General features: G+C 40.0%; 1 protein-coding gene across 9 annotated transcripts in view; it reads left to right on the top strand.

The window, feature by feature from the left end:
• Positions 1 to 20,673, top strand: part of LOC126987842 (monocarboxylate transporter 1-like) — a 65,668-nt gene that overhangs the window by 35,233 nt on the left and 9,762 nt on the right. For 6 of the 9 annotated variants that reach the window (XM_050845248.1, XM_050845249.1, XM_050845256.1 and 3 more), the window contains 10 exons: positions 10,093 to 10,375; positions 11,775 to 11,918; positions 12,146 to 12,351; positions 13,210 to 13,377; positions 13,828 to 14,017; positions 14,389 to 14,597; positions 15,821 to 15,976; positions 16,352 to 16,535; positions 16,882 to 17,048; positions 17,541 to 17,763. In XM_050845248.1, coding sequence (XP_050701205.1) covers positions 10,093 to 10,375; positions 11,775 to 11,918; positions 12,146 to 12,351; positions 13,210 to 13,377; positions 13,828 to 14,017; positions 14,389 to 14,597; positions 15,821 to 15,976; positions 16,352 to 16,535; positions 16,882 to 17,048; positions 17,541 to 17,763 — 1,930 coding nt within the window. Of the gene's footprint in view, positions 1 to 806; positions 1,069 to 9,083; positions 9,342 to 10,092; positions 10,376 to 11,774; positions 11,919 to 12,145; positions 12,352 to 13,209; positions 13,378 to 13,827; positions 14,018 to 14,388; positions 14,598 to 15,820; positions 15,977 to 16,351; positions 16,536 to 16,881; positions 17,049 to 17,540; positions 17,764 to 20,673 lie in introns of those variants that run through there. The other 3 variants (XM_050845250.1, XM_050845251.1, XM_050845252.1) reach the window with 3 other exon arrangements.

Raw genomic sequence — 20,673 nt, 5'->3', positions numbered from 1 at the left:
AAAGAACAAAATTTAATACGAGGCGACTAAGAAGTAGAGAAAAAAGGGGATGGTTTGGGAGGCAGGGGAATGTTAAAAATAGAGACAATAGGGACGGGGGATGCGTGTGGTGGGGGCAGAGAGGAAAGCGGCGAGGTGCTAATCCACACCACGGCCCTTTGGGTTTGCTAGGCTACCACTGCTGGACTTTATAATAATAATAATAAAAGTTTTATTAAGATTTGTCAACCGTTAGACTGAAAATTTACAGACACGATCTAAAAACAGGGCAATGATAACAATAAAAAAGGGAGAAAGAGGAATGGTTTGGGAGGGTAGGGGAATGCTAAATGTAGAGACGAAAGGGGATGGGAGGTGGGGACAGAGAGGATAACGGTGAGGTGCTCATCCACACCGCGGTTGTCACGGCTATCACTGCTGGACATTGCGTGTATGTGTGTGTGTGTGTGTGTGTATATATATATATATATATATATATATATATATATATATATATATATATATATTAAACACACACAAGCAAATAAACAAACGAGAGAGAGAGAGAGAGAGAGAGAGAGAGAGAGAGAGAGAGAGAGAGAGAGAGAGAGAGAGAGAGAGAGAGAGAGTTACGCAGGCGACACAGACGGTGAAAAAACCCATCTGATGAAGCTGAACTCTTCCAACGACCGGACGCTTCGGGGAAAATCTACATCTTGACCAAGGGACTCCATGAGACACACGCACGTCTTTCCTCTCCCTCCCTACCCCTGCCTTTTTTCCTGGCACGAGAGAGAGAGAGAGAGAGAGAGAGAGAGAGAGAGAGGGACGGACTGAGAGATAGCGTTGTGGTGGAGGTGGTGGTAGCCAGTCCATGTGTAGCCGTGCCTGGGCTCACACCTTGCCAGTGATATCGGTGCTGCGTCGTTGTGTTGTGCCTCGCGTTGCCACAAGCCGCAGAGAGCTCGCCCTCCGCCCTTTGATACGTCTGTGTTTACACCGTCTTGGGCCTTCTTCTTCTTCTTCTTCGTGGGTGTTTTATGGGGCTAGTTAGGCTGTGGGCCCACAGCCTCTAGAGCCCCGTCAGTGGTAGTTGTCATCAGGAGTCGTTTATTGTGCTTGCTGTGTGTTGTCAGCGAGTAGGCAGTGTTGTGTTTGTGTGGAATGTGATGCTGTATGTGTGTGTGTGTGTGATGCTGTGTGTGTGTGTGTGTGTGTGTGTGTGTTGTCATTGATAGTAAAGATAGATGCTGTAAGTACAAGGGATACATTTTTTCTCGCGCGCGCGTACACACACACACACACACACACACACACACACACACACACACACACACACACACACACACACACACACACACACACACACACACACACAGGCAAACAAACAAATAAGAAAGTAAAACAAACATATATAGAAGTAAACAAACAAACACATGAAAACACCAATAAACAAACGAAAACACACACTCCACAGCAAACACGCTCTCTGCCTTGTCCTAAATACTTCCTCGTTCCCCTTCTTGTTTTCAATGTTGACACTCAGCGGGAACTGTTGACAGATCTAAAAGGAGAAAGAATATCTATAAACACACACACACACACACACACACACACACACACACACATCAACAATCTCCAACGTCCCCTAGAGTTATTTTATTTTGCTCTCTTTAGGGTCACATTCTATTGTTATTGTTTCTTTTTTTTTCGCCTTTCGTGAACATAATAAACAAATAAATAATCAGTTCAAGATTTCAACGATTATTTTCTATTTAGCTTTCTTTCAAGGGACATTTTATCGTTATTATTTTTTTTTTGTGTGTGTGTGTGTTTACATCGTGGGACTTTATAAACAAACACAGAAAATCAGTTCAAGGTCTGCAACGTTCTGTATATTGTTTTCTATTTAGCTTTCTTGCAAGGGACACATTTTTTTGTTATTATTATTATTATTATTATTATTTTGTTTTCATTTTTGTCTTCGTGACATCTTTAAACATACAAAAAATCAGTTCAAGTTCGCCAACGTTTAGCTCTTTCTCAAGGGACACAGTCTTGTATTACTTTTTTGGGGTTTGTTTTTGCCTTCGTGGAACATATACTTACAGACACTTACAATTAAAATCAGTTCAAGTTCTCCAGCGTTCTTTAGATGATTTTAATTTAGCTTTTTTTCAAGGAACACATTTTATTATCGTTACTATTTCTTTGTTTTTTTTTAATTATTTTTCCCCTCGCAGCACTTCTGTAAACACACACACAAAAAGTCACTTCGTACAACGTTCCTTAGAATAATTTTATTTAGCTTTCTCTGAAGGGACACAGTTTATTATCATTATCATTTCTTTGTTTTGTTTGTGTTTGCCTCCGTGCCCTCATTTAAAGTGAGTCACGCGTATCTGGCCGGGCTCCAAGGGGATGTTACTGTTGCGCTTCCTGTCGTGTGGTGCAGTGAGCAGCAAGATGTCACCCTGCTCTCAGCGACTTATCAAACATTCCCCGACACTCACATACCCGCCCACTGTCAAGCCACTTACATACCCACGTGTTCAGTCTTACGCACAAAGGGAATCAGGAGAATCAAGAAATATTTAGGGCAGCAACATTAATATACTGTAAATAAGAGCAGACAAAGAGTAAATAATTGGGTAAATGGTACACATGTAAAAGTACGGAGAAAGAGATCTAATTTTAGCTTTAGGAAAGAAGAGAGAGAGAGAGAGAGAGAGAGAGAGAGAGAGAGAGAGAGAGAGAGAGCACCAATCATTACACAGCTTCCCCTTATAGTAACTCCTTTCATCTCGGCCAAATTCGTAGAACCGCTTAAGATTCATCGCTTCATCTTGATTTGAGCAATGTCTTTCATCCCTCACTCACTGCATACCAAGTAACTAATTAAAGAAAGTGAATAGGACAGGTTACTAGACAGACCCAAGACCTTCCCGACGGTGTATGGCAGCTTCTCCCAGATTTTGACGTTTCGCTTCTTAACATAAACGTACGTAATCAAGGGCGTGGGAGGACTTTGGTAACCTGCCAGCAACTAGGAGGAAGCAGAAGGGAGGCGTGGTGTTGCTGCTTCTGAGAGAGGGAGAGAGAGGGTGGGGATAGTGTGTGTGTGTGTGTGTGTGTGTGTGTGTTTTACCTAGTTACATCAAGACGACACAGATCCATGTTAGGTTGTCTGACCTAAATGGACCTTAAACAAAGTATGTTAAACTTGATAAACATCAAACAACCACGCGGAGGATGTTTTGATGTTTTAGTATATATAAATGTATGAAGTGTTTTATTATTATTATTATTATTATTATTATTATTATTATTATTATTATTATTATTATTATTATTATTATTATTTGAAGTAGTAGAGGTAGTAATGGTAGTAGTAGTAATAGTAGTAGTAGTAGTAGTAGTAGTAGTAGTAGTAGTAGTAGTAGTAGTAGTAGTAGTAGTAGTAGTAGTAGTAGTAGTAGTAGTAGTAGTAGTAGTAGTAGTAGTCATGATGCATTACATATATCAGGTGGAAGGTCATTGCACGCTCGTATGGCTCCGGTGGCACAAAAGAAATATCCTGCACGCTTGCTGTGTACTGCCTGTCCGGGACTTATTTGCTCAATTGTTTGATTATAGTTTGGAATACATTATCTAAGAAATACCGTCACGTACATGGGTATTAAAAACCTGTGCGCATTTGAAAACAGGTTCTCTCTCTCTCTCTCTCTCTCTCTCTCTCTCTCTCTCTCTCTCTCTCTCTCTCTCTCTCTATCTTTCTGTATCTTCCTTTCATTGTCTCTCTATCTATCTGTCTATCAATAGAGCATTTAAAGTTCTGAAAAAAAAAAAAGTTGCGAATGTCTGTGCAAGTAAAGTCATTCTTGAAGACGAGCGATGCCGAGAAATAAGTGATCGACAAGAAAAGTATATAAAAAAAAAAAAACATTGTGCTTGGTACCGAGGTTGGTAATGTCAGATGCTCCCAACTCTCACACCAACTATTTCCAAAGGCCAAAAAGGAGGTTAATCGAGTTCTAATGAGTGTTCTTTTAGGTTCACGGTACAGAAGAAGGCTCAGACTACCACCAGGGTCATAAGAGTACCCCTGGAAATGCCCTAAACTCCCACGAAAGACTAGTAAATTACGTTTTCTTGGGGACAGAAATGTTTAGAAATATGGCCCCGACTCCTCTTTTCTTGCCGGTGATGTAAGGAGGCTGAATTTCCGGTCCCTTGCGCTACCCAGATGATTCTAGGAAATGTCTACTAAAATTTCAAACTTAACCCTTACCAGCCTATACCGCTTCTAACTAGTTTTGTCCACCGACGCATTCACTGGTTTTGGTTTGGTAACTTTTAATTAAGTTTATTTTGATTGTACTTTGATTGTATTTACTTATGTTTTAATTAATGGAGGGTAGACCAGCAAGGGTGTGTGTGTGTGGTACGTTTCTCTCTCTCTCTCTCTCTCTCTCTCTCTCTCTCTCTCTCTCTCTCTCTCTCTCTCTCTCTCTCTCTCTCTCTCTCTCACACACACACACACACACACACACAGTCAAGCATGCAAGCAAATATGCATCGCTCCGTCAAAGCGATGTCGGCCAAAGGAATTAAAAAAAAAAAAGTTCGGGAAATTCAACTCTCTTTTAATTTCCGTACCCGACATACGTTTGTTTCTACCTCTGATCTGAGCAATGTCATTATTCTGTTATTATTGACGAAATTTACGTTAAATCCAGTCCTTCTGTTGTTAAGCACATTATAAGCAACGGTAATCGCCTGCTTTATGTAACATAGCTTTTAAGTTGCCGACATTAGTTTTATTGTGATCCCGATATAAATGTGGAATAATAACTTTTTTTTGTTCATTTCTTTATTCAGCCATGACCGAGCTAACCCAATACGTACAAGTTCAACAGAGAGAGAGAGAGAGAGAGAGAGAGAGAGAGAGAGAGAGAGAGAGAGAGAGAGAGAGAGAGAGAGAGCACCCATTGAATCTTTCCCTCTCTCCATGATTACGTAGAGAGGGAAGGTAAAGGGGGAGGAGGGTACAGCCTCTTCAATTAGTAACAGAATAGGATCACAAGAATTTCTGGAACCTCACACACACACACACACACACACTTTGCTTCTTTACTGCGCTGTTTCCTTGCACTTTGAGAACGTTTGAACGTTTGGCTCAATATCTTAGTCCATTCGCAGGGAGATAAGGCGTGTGTGTGTGTGTGTGTGTGTGTGTGTGTGTTCTCCCATAATCGCGCATGTCACCTGACACACTAGCCACCTCCTCCGTTTTGTTTTATCAGTAAACAAGTCAAGGGTAGCAGTTTTGTACCCGAGCGATGCCACGCCAGCCATATTGCATCACAACACACACACACACACACACACACACACACACACACACACACACACACACACACACACACACACACACACACACACACACTTGATTATTGTTATTATTATCGTTATCATTTGATCCGGCCTCTCGACTGTGAATGAAAACGGTCAGCCTTCAGCGAGACTCAATAGACTCATCAATCAGGACTTATTGCTACCTTCGAGTTCACTTTTGACCGTTCCCGTACAATATAGAAAATCAGGTTTATGGAGAAAAATATATATAGTGGGCTAGCGAAGACGTGAGATGGATATTAGCATCAAGCCAATTATTATTGTACTCCGGCGACTCAAGTCCTTCGGAGTTCTTTAATCTCGGGGTATTACAAAAAGAAAAAAGGTTACACATTCGTTTGGGCTCTTCAATGACTTCTGTTTTCGATAGAGGGAGTTAATTTTCCACAATTTTGAAAGTATAAATCAAATCAGAACACAACAGTCTTTTAGGCACTTGCTATTTTGAGGTAAACACAAAGTGAATGGGGCACTTTCTAAGCTACATTGTATCAGGGGGCAGCCTACTCTATTTTGGATCCCTGGGCGTAAAGGAGGCGGAAATGTAATACTGCAGTACCTCTCATTCGCTTCTCTTTTGTTTGAATTATTATTTTGCATGAAATGAGTAATCCTTTGCTTCAGCTCTCTTGGATAAGCAAATGAGAGGTACTGTTTTTCCATCTTCAGCACCCACGGACTGGATGTGCGGCACAGTTCTGCCTCCGATTATTTGGAGTAGACAAAAATCTCCCACATTCAATCACTTATCTATCACCTCTATTAGTAGCTTATCGGCGCCAAAATAGTAACTATCGCATCTGAAATAAAGAGTAACCCCTCATTAAGCTAGGGGCTGGAAAGATAACCGTAGGCAGGAGTGGAAGTGGCAGGCGACCGTGTAGGCTTACGTTTATCAGATTCCTGCCTTCTGCATATATTTCAAAATAAGATGCATTCACGGGGTTTTGATGTGTGCTGTTTAAATTTTCACACACAAAATTGTGGAAAATGATCTATCGAAATCTTAGAAATATGAAGCTTCATTGCGGCCGCCATCGCCTTGACCTTGGAGGAATAACACATGGAGTGGCCCTCATCGGGCATATGCACTAAGGATTATGTTCAGGTTTCAATAGAAAAACACCATCATTTCCTTGTCCTTATTCCGTAGAAGCTGAGGAGAAATGCTCCACACCCGCCTTGATCACTCACACTTCCTCTGTATAATGTTCATTATATATTGACCATAGTCTTACTTTTAATGTAGAAGCATGTACAGTACAGCCTTCTATGTAGAGCGTCTTAGATTTGATCAAAACTCACTACGAGTAAACAGAAGGAAGTATTGGGGCACGAAGGAGAAAAACTTACCCATACGCAAATAAGTCTTTATATGACTCGACGTCAACAAATCGTGTTACACAGTCATGCATGTCATTGTTAGAGGTATGATAACCAGCAGATGGAGAAAATGTAACATATAGGCCAGGCACCAATTACTGAGAATTAAGGGTTGGTTACATGTTAATTTTTAGGGAGAGAAATGGCTCTGCAGTGGTGGAGATGGCTTGATCACCAGAGATAAAATAAGAGACTTACAAGAATGGAATAAATAATTATAACAGAAGATAACTCCTGTGAGAGAGAGAGAGAGAGAGAGAGAGAGAGAGAGAGAGAGAGAGAGAGAGAGAGAGAGAGAGATAGAACATGTGGTTGAAGGCGACTTGGTCCGATCATTTGCACTTATTTCACATGTTTTGGAAAATAACTGTGTTCATACATATATCATTTCTGATAGCACCCAAAGACCTTTACATTCCAGCAATTTGATCCGTTTGTGTGTAAAACTCATGGAAAAAGAATTACAGAATAATGATTTTCTCGAAATTACTACTAGACATCGTTCGCATTCTTTTGTGTCGCTCTTTTTCAAGCAAAGTTTTTTCGCCTCTTATGTAATGTTTCGCCTCAAAAATCATTGTATCTTACCGAAAAAAACGTTATGTTGCCATCCCTGCCTCTGTGGGTGCGACCAAAGGCAGAGCTAGCTGGCATGGAGACAAAGATTGGTATTGTCAGACACTTTCGCTTCTCACATCAGCTATTTATAAAGGTCAAAGAGGGGGTCAGTCGGGTTCTAATGATTGTCTCTTCAGGTTCATGTTACAGAAGAAGGGTCAAACTACCACCAGAGTCATACAACTACTCATGGAAATGCCCACAACTCATACGAAAGCCTTGTCAAATATGTGTTCTTGGGCGGCGAAATGTCTTAATTATAATACGACCCTTTGATGTTGAGGTGTGTGGGTATCATGCGTTCAGCCAGTCGGGGGGGGGGGGGCGGAGCCAAGCTAGATCCACTTTTGTGACGTCATGCTCTCTCCTTGTCCTCTTCCTCCAATGCATTGTGGCGGCTTGACGGGTGGCGGTAGGGTTGGTCACTGGTGTCCTTTTGTGTACGGTAGCCGCGGGTTGTTCACTGTTCAGTCACTGTCACTGCAGCAGCGTGGTGTGATGACTGAGCTGAGTGTTCATGGTTCACTGCCACAGCGTTAATTGTTTGTACGTATATTGGTTCATTAGTTGTGCAGTGAGCTTATACTTTTGTTTGCACGAGGTGTTTACGTTTGTCAGCTGATGTGATAGGTCCAGTTGTCTACCCTCAAATATCGTGTGGTGTCTGGTGCGGTCAGTATAATGCCGCTTGCGAATTTAGACTTAAGGAATGACTACAGTGATAATGCGTCGTGCTTGGGTAGTGTTTACTCTCCAGGTTCAGGTTCAGGTAGACAGCGGAAGGGTCTTGATATTGTGGTCTGGGTCTGGGTCTTATATCTGATTACGCTTCACTATATTGATTTTATCTTTTTCTCTCGTATTTCCCAGAATTTATAAATCGTCGCCATCATGTTGAGGGTGTTAGACTAGATTGACACTTTGATGGGCGATAGGCGTACTTACGTTATGTTACCCAGGTTAGTTTAGATTGGATGAGGTCAGGTCAGGTCAGGTTGGGCTAGTTTTTTTTCCGAGATGATTCTACCGTGCGTTTTTTGGAGTGCGGTACTCACGTGATGCTGAGCCGGTGTTTGTTATATTTTACCTTTCTTTTTGCCAGTAATTATAATAGTTATTTGCGAGGGAAATAGCAGTAAAGTAACATTGGGGGCATGCACTCCAGTTGTGCGTGGCCGCGGTGCGCATCTGTCACATTGGCCCTTTAATTGAGCCTGTGGTGGATGAGAGCCTATTACACAAGGACACGGGGCAAGTGCAGCATCAATTTGTCTTTCCCAGGTTTCCCCAGATACCCATTAATGACCTGCCCGAAAGGGAGGATGAACAGTTCGGTGGGGTGCGCGCTGACTGTCAAGGGGATTCGAACTGGCTCATGGATTCGTAGCTAGGCGTTCTACTAATCACTAGTGATTCACTACACCATGGTGGCAAAAATAGGGAAAGCTTTCTCATAATACTGAACTGATTTTTTTTTTTATCAGGGTATGTATATAAGAAGGAAAGACAGGTTCTGGTAATCTTTTTAATACTTTCATTTTTTAGTCCAAGTAAATGCCGAGTACTCAACCTTTGCTCTCCTTATATAATGTGTGTGTGTGTGTGTGTGTGTGTGTGTGTGTGTGTGTGAAGAATATGTGCATGACCCCTGGAAATAAGGATGTGACAAAAGTGATTCTCAACAGTAAAAGCATTAGCTAAGTGGGTGAGACTGCATCCCTTCAAGGCTCATAAAAAGTGAACCATGACTCCTGACGTGTGTGCTTTGTGGTGGCGGTGATAAAACAAAGACCACCTCATACCACCATAAAGATTGTGTTTGTGATATTAACCCTGAGGTGAGTCTGGCCTCAGGAAGACACAGAAGCAAAATGGTGGACAGACCAAGAGATGTGAAAAACAGGGCACGCACACGCACAGTATCCTTCAGTGACGATATAGAGGTAGTACATTCTCATTTTATTTTGATGTTTTCACTTCCCTGTTGATTATGCATAACAGATAAATGATTTTGATACATAGGCATATGACACCACCCTCAGTAAAATATCGGTGCCGCATTCTAATTAATGTACTGTAAAAAAATTATAGTAGTTATTGCTAGTGTTCACTATCCTGGTTTCCTTTTCTGTTTCGGACTATACCCTCTGATAACCTGTTGAGGAAAGGCAAACCAGGTGAGACATCAGTGAGGTGCAGAAGCAGGCTCATCATCCACCTCTTCAGGCTCAGAACCCCATTATTGCATTTGGGATCTTATTTGGGGTCTTTTATAAAAGCTGGATCTGTAATACCTTATCACTAAGCAGCAAAGACCATGTAATGCTCTGTAAAAAAAAGTAAATGCCATTTATATGAAGATAATGATGTTGCCTTAGTATTTAGAGGGAATTGGGGAAGGAGTGGGAAGTGAAGAAAGGAAAAGTGAGAGGTATAAGATCATGCAAAATAAGTTGAATCAAAGGTTAGAGGGTTTTCAACATGTGTGTAGTCCTGTAGCTGCAATCAAATATTTCACATGAATGAGTGCCACATGTCTTTCTATCTCAATATTCTAAAATCAGGACTGATCAAAAAGTGTCCTCTAATGTACTGTTGACAGAAGATTTTAAATTATATTCTCTTCAGCTATAGCATTCAAATTGTTTTGTCGAGTAGACAGATTTCTCTATGTACTGCCTGTGCTGTCCTCAGAGTGAGTTTGAAGGTCGCGATGATGGAGGTCATGGTCAAAACCAGTATGAGTATGACGACGATGCTGCCTCAGTCACCTCACTACCTGGAGAACTTCCGCCCCCCCCTGATGGCGGGTGGGGGTGGGTGATTGTGGCCGTGTCCTTCCTCAGTAATGCTATAGTGGACGGCATAGCATACTCCTTTAGCCCCTTCTTGGACACCATCTCAACGCAGTTTGATGCTCCGAAAGGGAAGGTTGCATGGATCCCATCCCTCCTGGCTGGAGTCTATCTCAGTGCAGGTGAGTATTATAAATATAAACAGAACCATTTTAGCTAAGGGTAAGAATGACTTGCTACGTTTCAATATAATATGAAATTAGATATAATGTTGTATATTATAAAAAATCTAATATTTGTCTAATGCAGCCATAGTATATTAATTTAACTACATTTCTTCCATTGTTGCTCCTCCTCCTCTGCCTCCTCCTCTTCCTTCTTCTCTTCCTTCTCCTCCTCCTCTTCCTTCTCTTCCTCCTCCTTCTCCTCCTCCTCCTTCTCCTCCTCCTCTTCCTCCTCCTCCTCCTTACCCACCTTATCCTCCTTGTCCACCACCTCTTCCTCCTCCATCTCCTCCTCCTGTTCTCTCCTCACCTCTCCTCTCCTCTCCTCTCCTCAAGATCCTCTCTCCTCTCCTCCAGTTCAGGTCACTTAATGATAAAATAATAAGCACTAATGAGTTAATTAATTTTATATTTACTGTAACAATATCTCTGCTCTACTTCTCTGATAGTTACTAAACAAGGTTGCATCATTGTAAGCCAGCTAGGTGTATATTGCATGCTTTTATGTTTCCTCCAGTAGTGATAGTAGTAGTAGTAGTAGTGGTAGTAGTAGTAGTAGTAGTAGTAGTGCTGTAGTAGTAGTAGAAGTAGTAGTAGTAGTAGAAGTAGTAGTAGTAGTAGTAGTAGTAGTAGTAGTAGTAGTAGTAACAAATAGAAATTGCTTTAGCCAACCCTCTTTTGACAAGTTCAAGTGGGAAACCTAAAAACAGGTAGTACATAGTGATTGAACAACTGCTGTAATTATTTGTGCTGGCATGATTGATTATTGATTAAAATATTTGCCAAAATTAAGATAAATTGTTGCCCTTCACATTAAAAAAGAAACATCATGCATTTGTTTCCTAGTAATAGTCTCATCTAGAGCAGCAGACTGTTTCCTTACTAAGAGTACACACTTGGCACACTCACTGTACAAAAAGAAGTAGCTCCTGCACCACGAATTGCAGGCTTTGTTGTTTTCTTTTTTGTGTGTGTGCCCTTGAACTGCCTCCTTTTCTGTAAAATAAATGCATTCCATAATGTGCACATTGTGACCCAAATAAACTTTGAGGCAGGTCAGGGCAAAGAAAGAAGTGTTGGAAGTGCTTGCTTCTATATTAGTTTTTAATTAAGCACACCAATATAAGGCATTGATTCCCTTGCAGTATATTTATATATGAGTATATTTTAGTAATTTATTGTCATGTGACAGTCTCTTGCCTCTTACCTTGTTGAGGTGTATGTGAGAAATTAATTGTAGAGACATGATTCCACAAAGTCCTGGGCTATATTTCAGATGCCATTGCTGTGGAAAGTTACTCATTAAGCACCTAATTACCTCTCACTCTTTTACTTATATGTATATATACTTTTCCAGGGCCCATTGTCTCTGCACTGACCAACAAATTTGGCTGCAGACCTGTATGCATAGTGGGTGGCCTTATAGCCTCATTTGCATACTTTCTGACTATATTTGCCGATTCAGTGGAGTACCTCATGGTCTTTCAAGGAATTTTGGGAGGTAAGATGGAATACACCAAAGAATTAAACCTTGCTTTAGAGTGAACATTTTCATAATTTGATGTAATTGTGATATGACCTCAATTTACTGCTGAAAATATCTTGTGTTTATGTGACTGAGCAGGTGATGAAAATTGTATACTTATTCATGTCAGTGTAGCTTAAGGACACATTTCAGTATCATTTCAGTACCTCTTCTAATACTGCTGCCATGTTTCATTCTGTCAGGGCTAGGCTTTGGGTTAGTCTACTTGCCTGCAGTGGTGTGTGTGGGGTACTACTTTGAGTCCAAGCGAGCCCTGGCCACTGGGATTGCTGTGTGTGGGTCTGGCATTGGCACTATGATATTCCCACCACTGTTGAACCTCATGATCTCCACCTTCTCATGGCAAGGCACCCACCTCCTCATTGCTGGCTTCATCCTCAATTGCTGTGTGAGTTAAGCACATGTGTCATGATTGCAGTCTATTATTATTATTGTTAAACCTCTATAAGACAATGCCAAGAATCAAATGCAAGAGTTGTCATGGAAGAAAAAAGGAATATAGCAGGTTGATTATTAATAATAAAATATTGGTAGATGAGAATTTGCAGCTGTTTTTGTAAGAGACATGTGACTGTGATATATATGTGTTTTCATATTGATTTGAAATTTCAGAAGACTTGTAATATCCTCGCAACATGTAAGACAAAGATCAGTAATTCAGTTGTTTAGAAGTTACTATAGGTTCCTATTCATCAAATTATTTGAACTGCTGGTGAAAAAGGGACCATAAATGACCACTGGTCATGACATGCCTTGAATTTCATTGTAGGACAATGCTCCTGTGCTATAACCCCCTCCCTTCCCTCTCTCCCACCCTTTATTGCCTCTACCAATAGCCTTTCCATGCAGCCATGCTCTCCCCCTTCACTCTGTCTCCCATCTTCTATCTCTTCCTTGTTCCTTTCACTTTCCATCCTTTCCGTCCATTGATCCCTCCCATCCTCCTTGCACACAGTCAGGGGTGACACTCTTAGTTTGAACTTTCAATCTACCCCATATTTGCCACCTTCTACCCAAGGAAAAAACTAGAGCATCAAAAACCTCGTAATATCTCTGACCTGAGCAAAAATAATGAACAATTGGGCTTGCCAGGCTATTGGTGACCAGATTAACAGACTTTAACTGTACATAATGTGAATTTGTTAAAAGGATGTTTTATGAACAAATTTCAAGGCCATAAGCAAGTTCTTTTCTTTTGGTTAGATGTACAAAATTTAGCTCATTCTTGCTCTTTTTAACTTTGAAGTGGTTTGGAGCCCTCATGCGACCTTTGGAGGTGCCACGTATGAAGAAGAAGGATCTTCTCCAGCGCCTTGCAGAGGAGAAACGTGCGGCAATGGATGGCGGCTCCCTGTGTGATTCCACCTACCTTACTTACACCCATCCAGATGGCTTTGTTGAGCGCAGGGCAAAGGTAGGTTGACTGAATTTCGCTGTATAGCTACATCTGAAAACAAGTTTGAGATACAATAAAGGTGGACATTATCTGTAATTTCAAATATGATCGTGGTTGGAGAAGCACATCAGAAAATGCATCTTAAGGGTTATAGACTTAGAACAGGCAAAGAGTAATAATGCATCTCCATGGCAGGAAAAAATAAAAAATAGTGTGCTGAAATATTTGCTCAATGTCATCAAGGGTAGCAAATTTATTGGCTTGACCTCAGGATGGTTAGTAAAGAATGATGATGGTCAGTGACAAACTTGAAAATCCTCAAGATTAAGATGTCAGCAAAAACTGAATTGGCATAAATCTATTTCAATTATAATATTTCACAATTAGCAGAATTTTATAAATAGTGAAGCAGAATTTTATAAATAGTGGGGACATAATTGTGATAAAGCATTATTTCTCTTCCCTCAGAAAGGTATGAATCCTGATCCAGGTGTACACTCTCACCTGAATTTGTCTGGCTATTTGACCCCAGTACCAACAAGCTTAACCTTGCCCACCATCCAGGAGACTCAGGGCAACACTCCACCTGACAAGGAGTCCCCACTGGCAGCCGCTGACACACCCTCCACACCTGCTCCAGAGAATACTCAAACCAATGGTTAGTCCTTCATCTCGTTACCTCTTAAAAAATTGAAAATAAATATCATGGTGAAGATATAAAAAATGTCTTCTCAAGTGTCAAATCATAGAATACTGTTTTATCAGTAATTGCCAAGCTACTCAAGAGACAAAAATTGTAAGTTACCTCGAAAGTTTTCACAACCAGGATTCCTAAACAAGAAATCCTGTTTGTTTAACTTACTAACCTTTTATAATGACCTCTTCTCAGTGTACAACATAACCAAATCACTGGACACTGGACGGGTAACAGCTTTGAATAATTATCTCTTTGCTTGAGTTGTTAATAATTATGGCTTTTTAATTTCAATATATTCACTTTACAGTCACTTGACCAAGGGCTTTTGGCAGGTCAGGAGAGTCAGACCCTGATTGGATCAGGAGGAGAGAGTCACCCACTTCCGGCGAGGGTTGCTGCGCTTGCCTCAGCTACCAAGATGCCTCGTAACTGTTCCCAGCCTGCCATGAATCTAGGCTCTTCTGGTGTCATCCCCAAGAATGGATCAGTCCCTAACTTTGAGAGGAGATTATCTAAAGTGGAGTATGCTAGCACCATGAAGGTAAGTAAAAAAAAGAAAATAAGAAAAAAAATTATTATGTATATACAGTAAACCCTTGATATAATGGACTAATTGGCGGGGAACACGGGGAAGTTTGACCGTTAATGCTGAAAGTCCGTTATAAGCGGTGGAAAATTAAATATACGTATAATATTACCGACAAACCTAATAAACGTAGGTATATAGATTTCCTTTTATTGTGTATGTTGTCTGCACATTGTCTGAATAGCTGCACTGCACACTTGGCAATGGACTGCGAGGCACTGAGGCTGCCATGGGGGCCCTGTGAGGGGGCTGTATTGTTACGGGTATGGATAAAATTTTACAAGTGCACCAATCTCGCACTGACAGATGAAACTGTTTTTTTGGCAGTTTTCGGTGTGTAATGAAGTAATCTGCTAACTGTTTCTGTCACAAATCATTAAATAACTGACTTTTCAATGCCTGTTGTACACCTGCCGCCACAGCCGTAAAATAGCTCACAGAGAGAGGTTCATCTTGCTTACTGTTTCTACTCACCACTCACAAAGACCACGAGTGGACAGACTAGAGAAAAAATCAGGCAAATTAATGTTTTTCTTGCTGTGTATTCTCCCGTGTGTTGTGGACAGCAGAGAAGCTTATTTCTGCAAGGAGGTATTTCTCCCAACACCGGCCAGCGCAGTGGACCGCCACCACCAAATCCCATCCTGCGGTGTGTATTTCCGCCGCCCCACACCGCTTACCGAATAAATTTAATTAATCTAACCTACCTAACGGCCCCTTAAGCTTTGTCAGTACCGACACCCACAAACACTTGGCTATTTTCCATTATATTTACGTCCTGGATTGATGCATTAGACTTTCTAGTGGTTTAAATACATTATCCATTCAAATGGGAACCACAAGGAGGAAAATGTTTCATGAGGTGGGCTGAAAAAGACTACAGTAACCCAAGGATGGGACAGCAGTCGAACAGTGGAGGGATAGGTGGCTAGCAGACTCTATTGTACTTACCGGGCATGGTTGCTTCAAAAACTATTCTCGGTCGGTCCCCGTGAATTTCTGACCCTCTGACCTTGTCCGTTATATCAGAAAGCCGTTATAAGCGGGTCCATTATATCGAGGGTTTACTGTATTTACAAAACATACAATTTTATGATAGGTTACTGCTTGTTACCCATATTTAGTTTAATCCTGTCCTCAGATAAGGGATACATCTTCCTCTTGTTTTGATTCTACAGGTGGTACCAGCCACTCCCAAGGCCTCTTCCTCAAACCTGCGAGCACTTGGATCACAGGAGATGCGGCGAATGTCAGGAGGTTACGGGCGGGTCAACTCCAATAGCTCCTTTGCAGATGTAGATTCTGCTGTCCTCAAGATCCGACGCTCATCTTCAGTCAGTACCTATGTTATCATTATAGCTTGTTGCCACTATTATTTACATCATCATTGTCTTTGTTATCACTATTATTGTCATCCAAACCTCTTCAGGATGGGTAGGAGATCCAGACTGGTATCAAGAATCTGTCCGGGCTTTCATTCTACTCTCACACAGCCTATAATTATGTCAAACAGTATTAGAGAAACTGCAATAACAGTGAAAAATCTCAAAAGTTATGTTTATTTCAAGATGTCAAACTGATCTTTTTCATTATTTCCAACAGTTTTGACAAACATCATCATAGTGCTAGATAAGCAGATCAATAATATTGGTTACTAGAATGTCACTACCAAATTTTTTAATGTAATAATTCGCTTGCTTTTTCCACAGAGATCAATGATGCTTCGGCCAATGTCTCGCCAAGATATATTTTACTCAGGAAGTATTGCCAACCTGCGGGAGTTCAAGTCTCAAGCCTCTATGCTGTCATACCGAGAGTCAGCACTGAACCTGCAAGGGACGGGAGCCTCCAGGGTGGTGCTGGATGCTTTGGATGGACCTGATGAGTCTGATGGTGGGCACATTATTGTGTTGTTTCATGACAGTATTCTTGATGTCATCATTTGCTACTTTTTTATTTAAGGAACTTTTTAAAATTGTTAACTTTTGATCATATGCCTTCATTTTTCCGTTTTCACTCTTCCTGAGCGGTTGGACGCTTTATGGCTCTTCTCCATTCTACTCTGTCTTTTGCCCAATGCTCATCCAATCCCATCAATGCCAAGTCTTCCTGTATATGCCTTCATTTTTGTATTGCAGAGTTTAAAGTTATTGCATTATAGTTGTTTTGAATTACTGTAGTAAGATATACTATATTGTAAAGCACCCTGTGACTTTGATAAATTTCCTTCCTCCCACAGAGAAGTGTGCTTGTCTCCCAGAATCCATCAGGGGTACTCTAGGTCAGATGATGGACTTTTCCCTACTCAAAAATCCCATCTTTCTTCTTATTGGAGTGGCAAATCTCTTTGGAATGCTGGGCTTCTACACTCCATTTGTGTACCTCCCATCAGCAGCTATGGAAAAGGTACCAACCTCTTGCACAATTACTATAGTATTTGTATCATGCCATGTGACATTCCTGTAAGGCTGCCAAAATTTGATGTAGGAGACAGACATGGAGTCAATTTCAGTGTTTCTATTACTATTACTATATTACTTTTAATTTTCATTTATTATATTACTATTATTTATATTTGAATGTGATACCAGTAATTGCAGTGCTTAACTATCTGTAAAAAGATTCTGTCTTATTTAAATCACAATGGAAACAGAAAATGGGCAATACCTTGTGGACATTTGTGCTGCAATTTCTTTCCAGGAGGCATTTTATTTATTTATGTTTAATATTAATTTTTTACATTACTTTGATGTTTTTTGAAACAGCAGTTATCCCATAGGAAATTATATAATAAACATACATATAGTCCCCTAAAAGAAAGACCACAGCATCACTTTCAAAATTATAAGACCAGTTGTCAGTTTTAAATGTCTTGCACTCCTTGTTTTCTTACTACAGGGCGTGGAACCAGAATATGCTACTTTCCTCATCTCACTCATTGGCATCACTAACACAATTGGCCGAGTCTTATCTGGCTTCATAGCTGATTTGCCGTGGGTCAGCCCATTGTGGATCAACAACATCTGTATCATCTTGTCGGGCGTGTGTGTCTTCTTTACTCCCTTTGCAAGTTCCTACGCCTCCTTCGTGACCCTCTCCCTCTTCTTTGGATTCTTTGTCTGTAAGTACTTAACATAATTTTAATTTTTAGTAATATGGGAAAGCTTTCAAAGTTGTGAATTGAATTATTATACTTATATATTTGTGAGTAAAGGGCTGGAAGCAAAGGGAAACCACTGGGCATCAATTTATGGAAAGTGAGACTAAACAGGGAATGGTGTGATATAAGGAGGGAATGAAAATTGGGAACCATGACAAAGTAAAAACTTATTATAACATTATATGACAAACAGTATAAATTCAGCTGTTTATTTAGACTTGTGAGATTAGAGTTGATTTTAAATTATCTTTCCTTAATTATTGCCTAAATTCATATAACCTCTTACTACTTACATGAAGAGACAGAAGCAAAAGATAATGTACGGTACCAGTTTTTAATGAAAAATATTGGAATACCCTCAGAATGACATTGTCAGTGGGTGAAGACTGGGAACTATTACTAGGTTAAAGAAATTACAATGATATGTGAAAAATCGTAAAATTTAAGGACACTGACTGAGTGAAATTCTGTTTTAATAATTTGCCAACCTAACTGCACAATTTTTTTTGATGAGTTATTTAATTTATTTATTTGAGATATCTGAGTTGAAGTTTCATCAAATTTAGAAGTTTAGGATATTTTTATATTTTAATTATTTGCAACCTAACCACCATTTTTTCCTGAGTTATTTTATTTAATTTGTTGAGTTATCTGTGCAAGTTTCATCAAATTTAGAGGGTTACATTTTTTCTCCAATTAAAATAAGAAATTTGTGGATATATAATTTTTCATCAGATGAGTAAAGTTTCTCTTTTACTTTCTTGCAAGATCCCCATGTTAAGGAGGTTGTTCAAGAGAATCACAAAAGCAGAATTTTTTTCCTTATTTCTGACTTCATTGATGATATTTTTCATTGTTATTTTCTTCAGTTTAAGAAAAAAATGAACACAGATTTGAAATTTTGTTCTTGTGACTGAAAGGGAATTCAGTGTCCTTCCTATTGACACCAGAATTATGAAAACTAGATGATAAGTCTCAGAGATTTACGTCAACAGTGCTATAAGTTTGTTTTATGATACTGGGTTTGAAACTTTAGAGCCCCATTCAAAAATACATACCCATGTTTGTCCATATCTGGGTGTATAATACTTCATTTTTTTCCTTTTGATTTGTCGATGATTTTTAACCACAAACAAGGTACTATACCTGGTCTCCATTCTCTTTAAAGAATTGCTCACGCCACAGTGAGAGTGTCATGAGTTGCCACCTCCATTATTGTACCCAGGTTTGGTTTTGGAGAGTGGTGGTGTTATAAAGCACCTGGTTGGTGGTCCTTGCTTTCCTATGTCAGCTACGATGTAGCACCAGATTCCATTCTCTTCATTTTGGGTTTTCAACATTGGCAGGTTATATGCTGTTGATCTAACACATTGTGTACCTACTGGCAGAGAGGACGTATACCTAAATCTGTGCTCTAAAAGTGTGTTCTGCGCAGCATATTTCACCATATTCAGTCCAGCATATTTATTCTTGTTGCACTTCAGTCAAAGTTTTGCATGCAAAAACTTGTTTTGGCATTGTGTTGTTCTCTTCAAATATTGCTGATAAGGATGCTTTTCAGCTAGAAAGCTGTATCCCTTCTTCAGCTGCCTTTTCCTCTTTATCTTCACCTTTGGTGATAACAGCAAGCCATTACTGCATGCAAATAAGCCTTAAAAGATTTAGAAAACAAGTAGCAGACAGAGCGAAGGCAATGTAGATTCTGAATATTACATTTTTCATAAAAAAATATTCTGTACAAATATATTATGCTTTCATTTATCTTGTTTGAGCTGCTAGGTGTGAGTAGGGGGGGCATTTAAATAGTGTTTTAAATAGTTATTTAAACCCATATGGCTAAAAATCCACATCATATTTTCCTGCTTGTGTTGATGTTAGGCAGTGATTTTATTTTCTTAATATGTTTTGGATCTTCAGCTCAGTCTGTGTTCTTAAGTAGATATAGTGGGCACCATCAGTAAGAGTCGATGTCATAGTTCCCTCTGTTAAATGCTCTATTAAATTTTCTCCAGGTACAACAAATTTTCCAAGAACTCAGCTTCTTTCACACATATTCCCTCTCTCTTGTAGATATCAACTACTGTTTGTTTTTAGCAAGAAATCTTTTGACACTGAACATCAATTATTTGTCAGTGAATCCACTTAGGATAACTGTCTGTATGAGATGGTCTTGATTATAGTCTAGGGATCCACTAGCATGAATAGGCAGCATGACATCAGCTGTTATGGTTTCAAGGCACTCTCAGGGACTTGTGTCCAAGGGAATGTAGGAGTGCCGTGAGCTTCTCAAGAATCCTTCCCATGTCCTTTTTGACCTTTGTCTCCTCTGTGTCACTAACAGGAAAGAGTACTTTATCTTGTTCTCCAAAGATCAATCCTCTCCTCCATGCACCCCACACACTCAGTCCCCAAATCTACCAATCAAAATTGTAAACGTAGAGAAGCAGGAACCACTAATAGGCTGTTCAAAATTTATGTAATGCCTGAGGGGGAGGGGGAGGGGGGTATGATGAAGTGACATGAGTGTGATAGGGGGGAGGGGGGTTGCAGCCATGTGTTACATAACATTTTCAGATTTTTTTCTTAGATTTCTTAAGAAATCTTGGAAAATTAGATTTGATTCTTTAATATAACAAAATCATTACAAAACCAAAAGATAATGGTTTGCTAATATTTGGCTAGACTTAAATTGTTGTATATATTTGAAAAATAATGGAAACCTAATTTGGGTGTGGCACTAGCTGGCATTACATAATTATCTAGCGGGTGTTTGAATGTGTGTTGCATGGCATAACATGGGGGAGGGGGGGTGAAAAAATGACCAAACAAAAGCACTGCATAATTTTTGAATGGCCCATAATGACCAAAAGA

The sequence above is a fragment of the Eriocheir sinensis genome, chromosome 66, assembly GCF_024679095.1.
Source record: "Eriocheir sinensis breed Jianghai 21 chromosome 66, ASM2467909v1, whole genome shotgun sequence".
NCBI classification, from domain to species: Eukaryota; Metazoa; Arthropoda; class Malacostraca; order Decapoda; family Varunidae; genus Eriocheir; species Eriocheir sinensis.
This window is presented reverse-complemented; position numbering and strand designations above follow the sequence as displayed.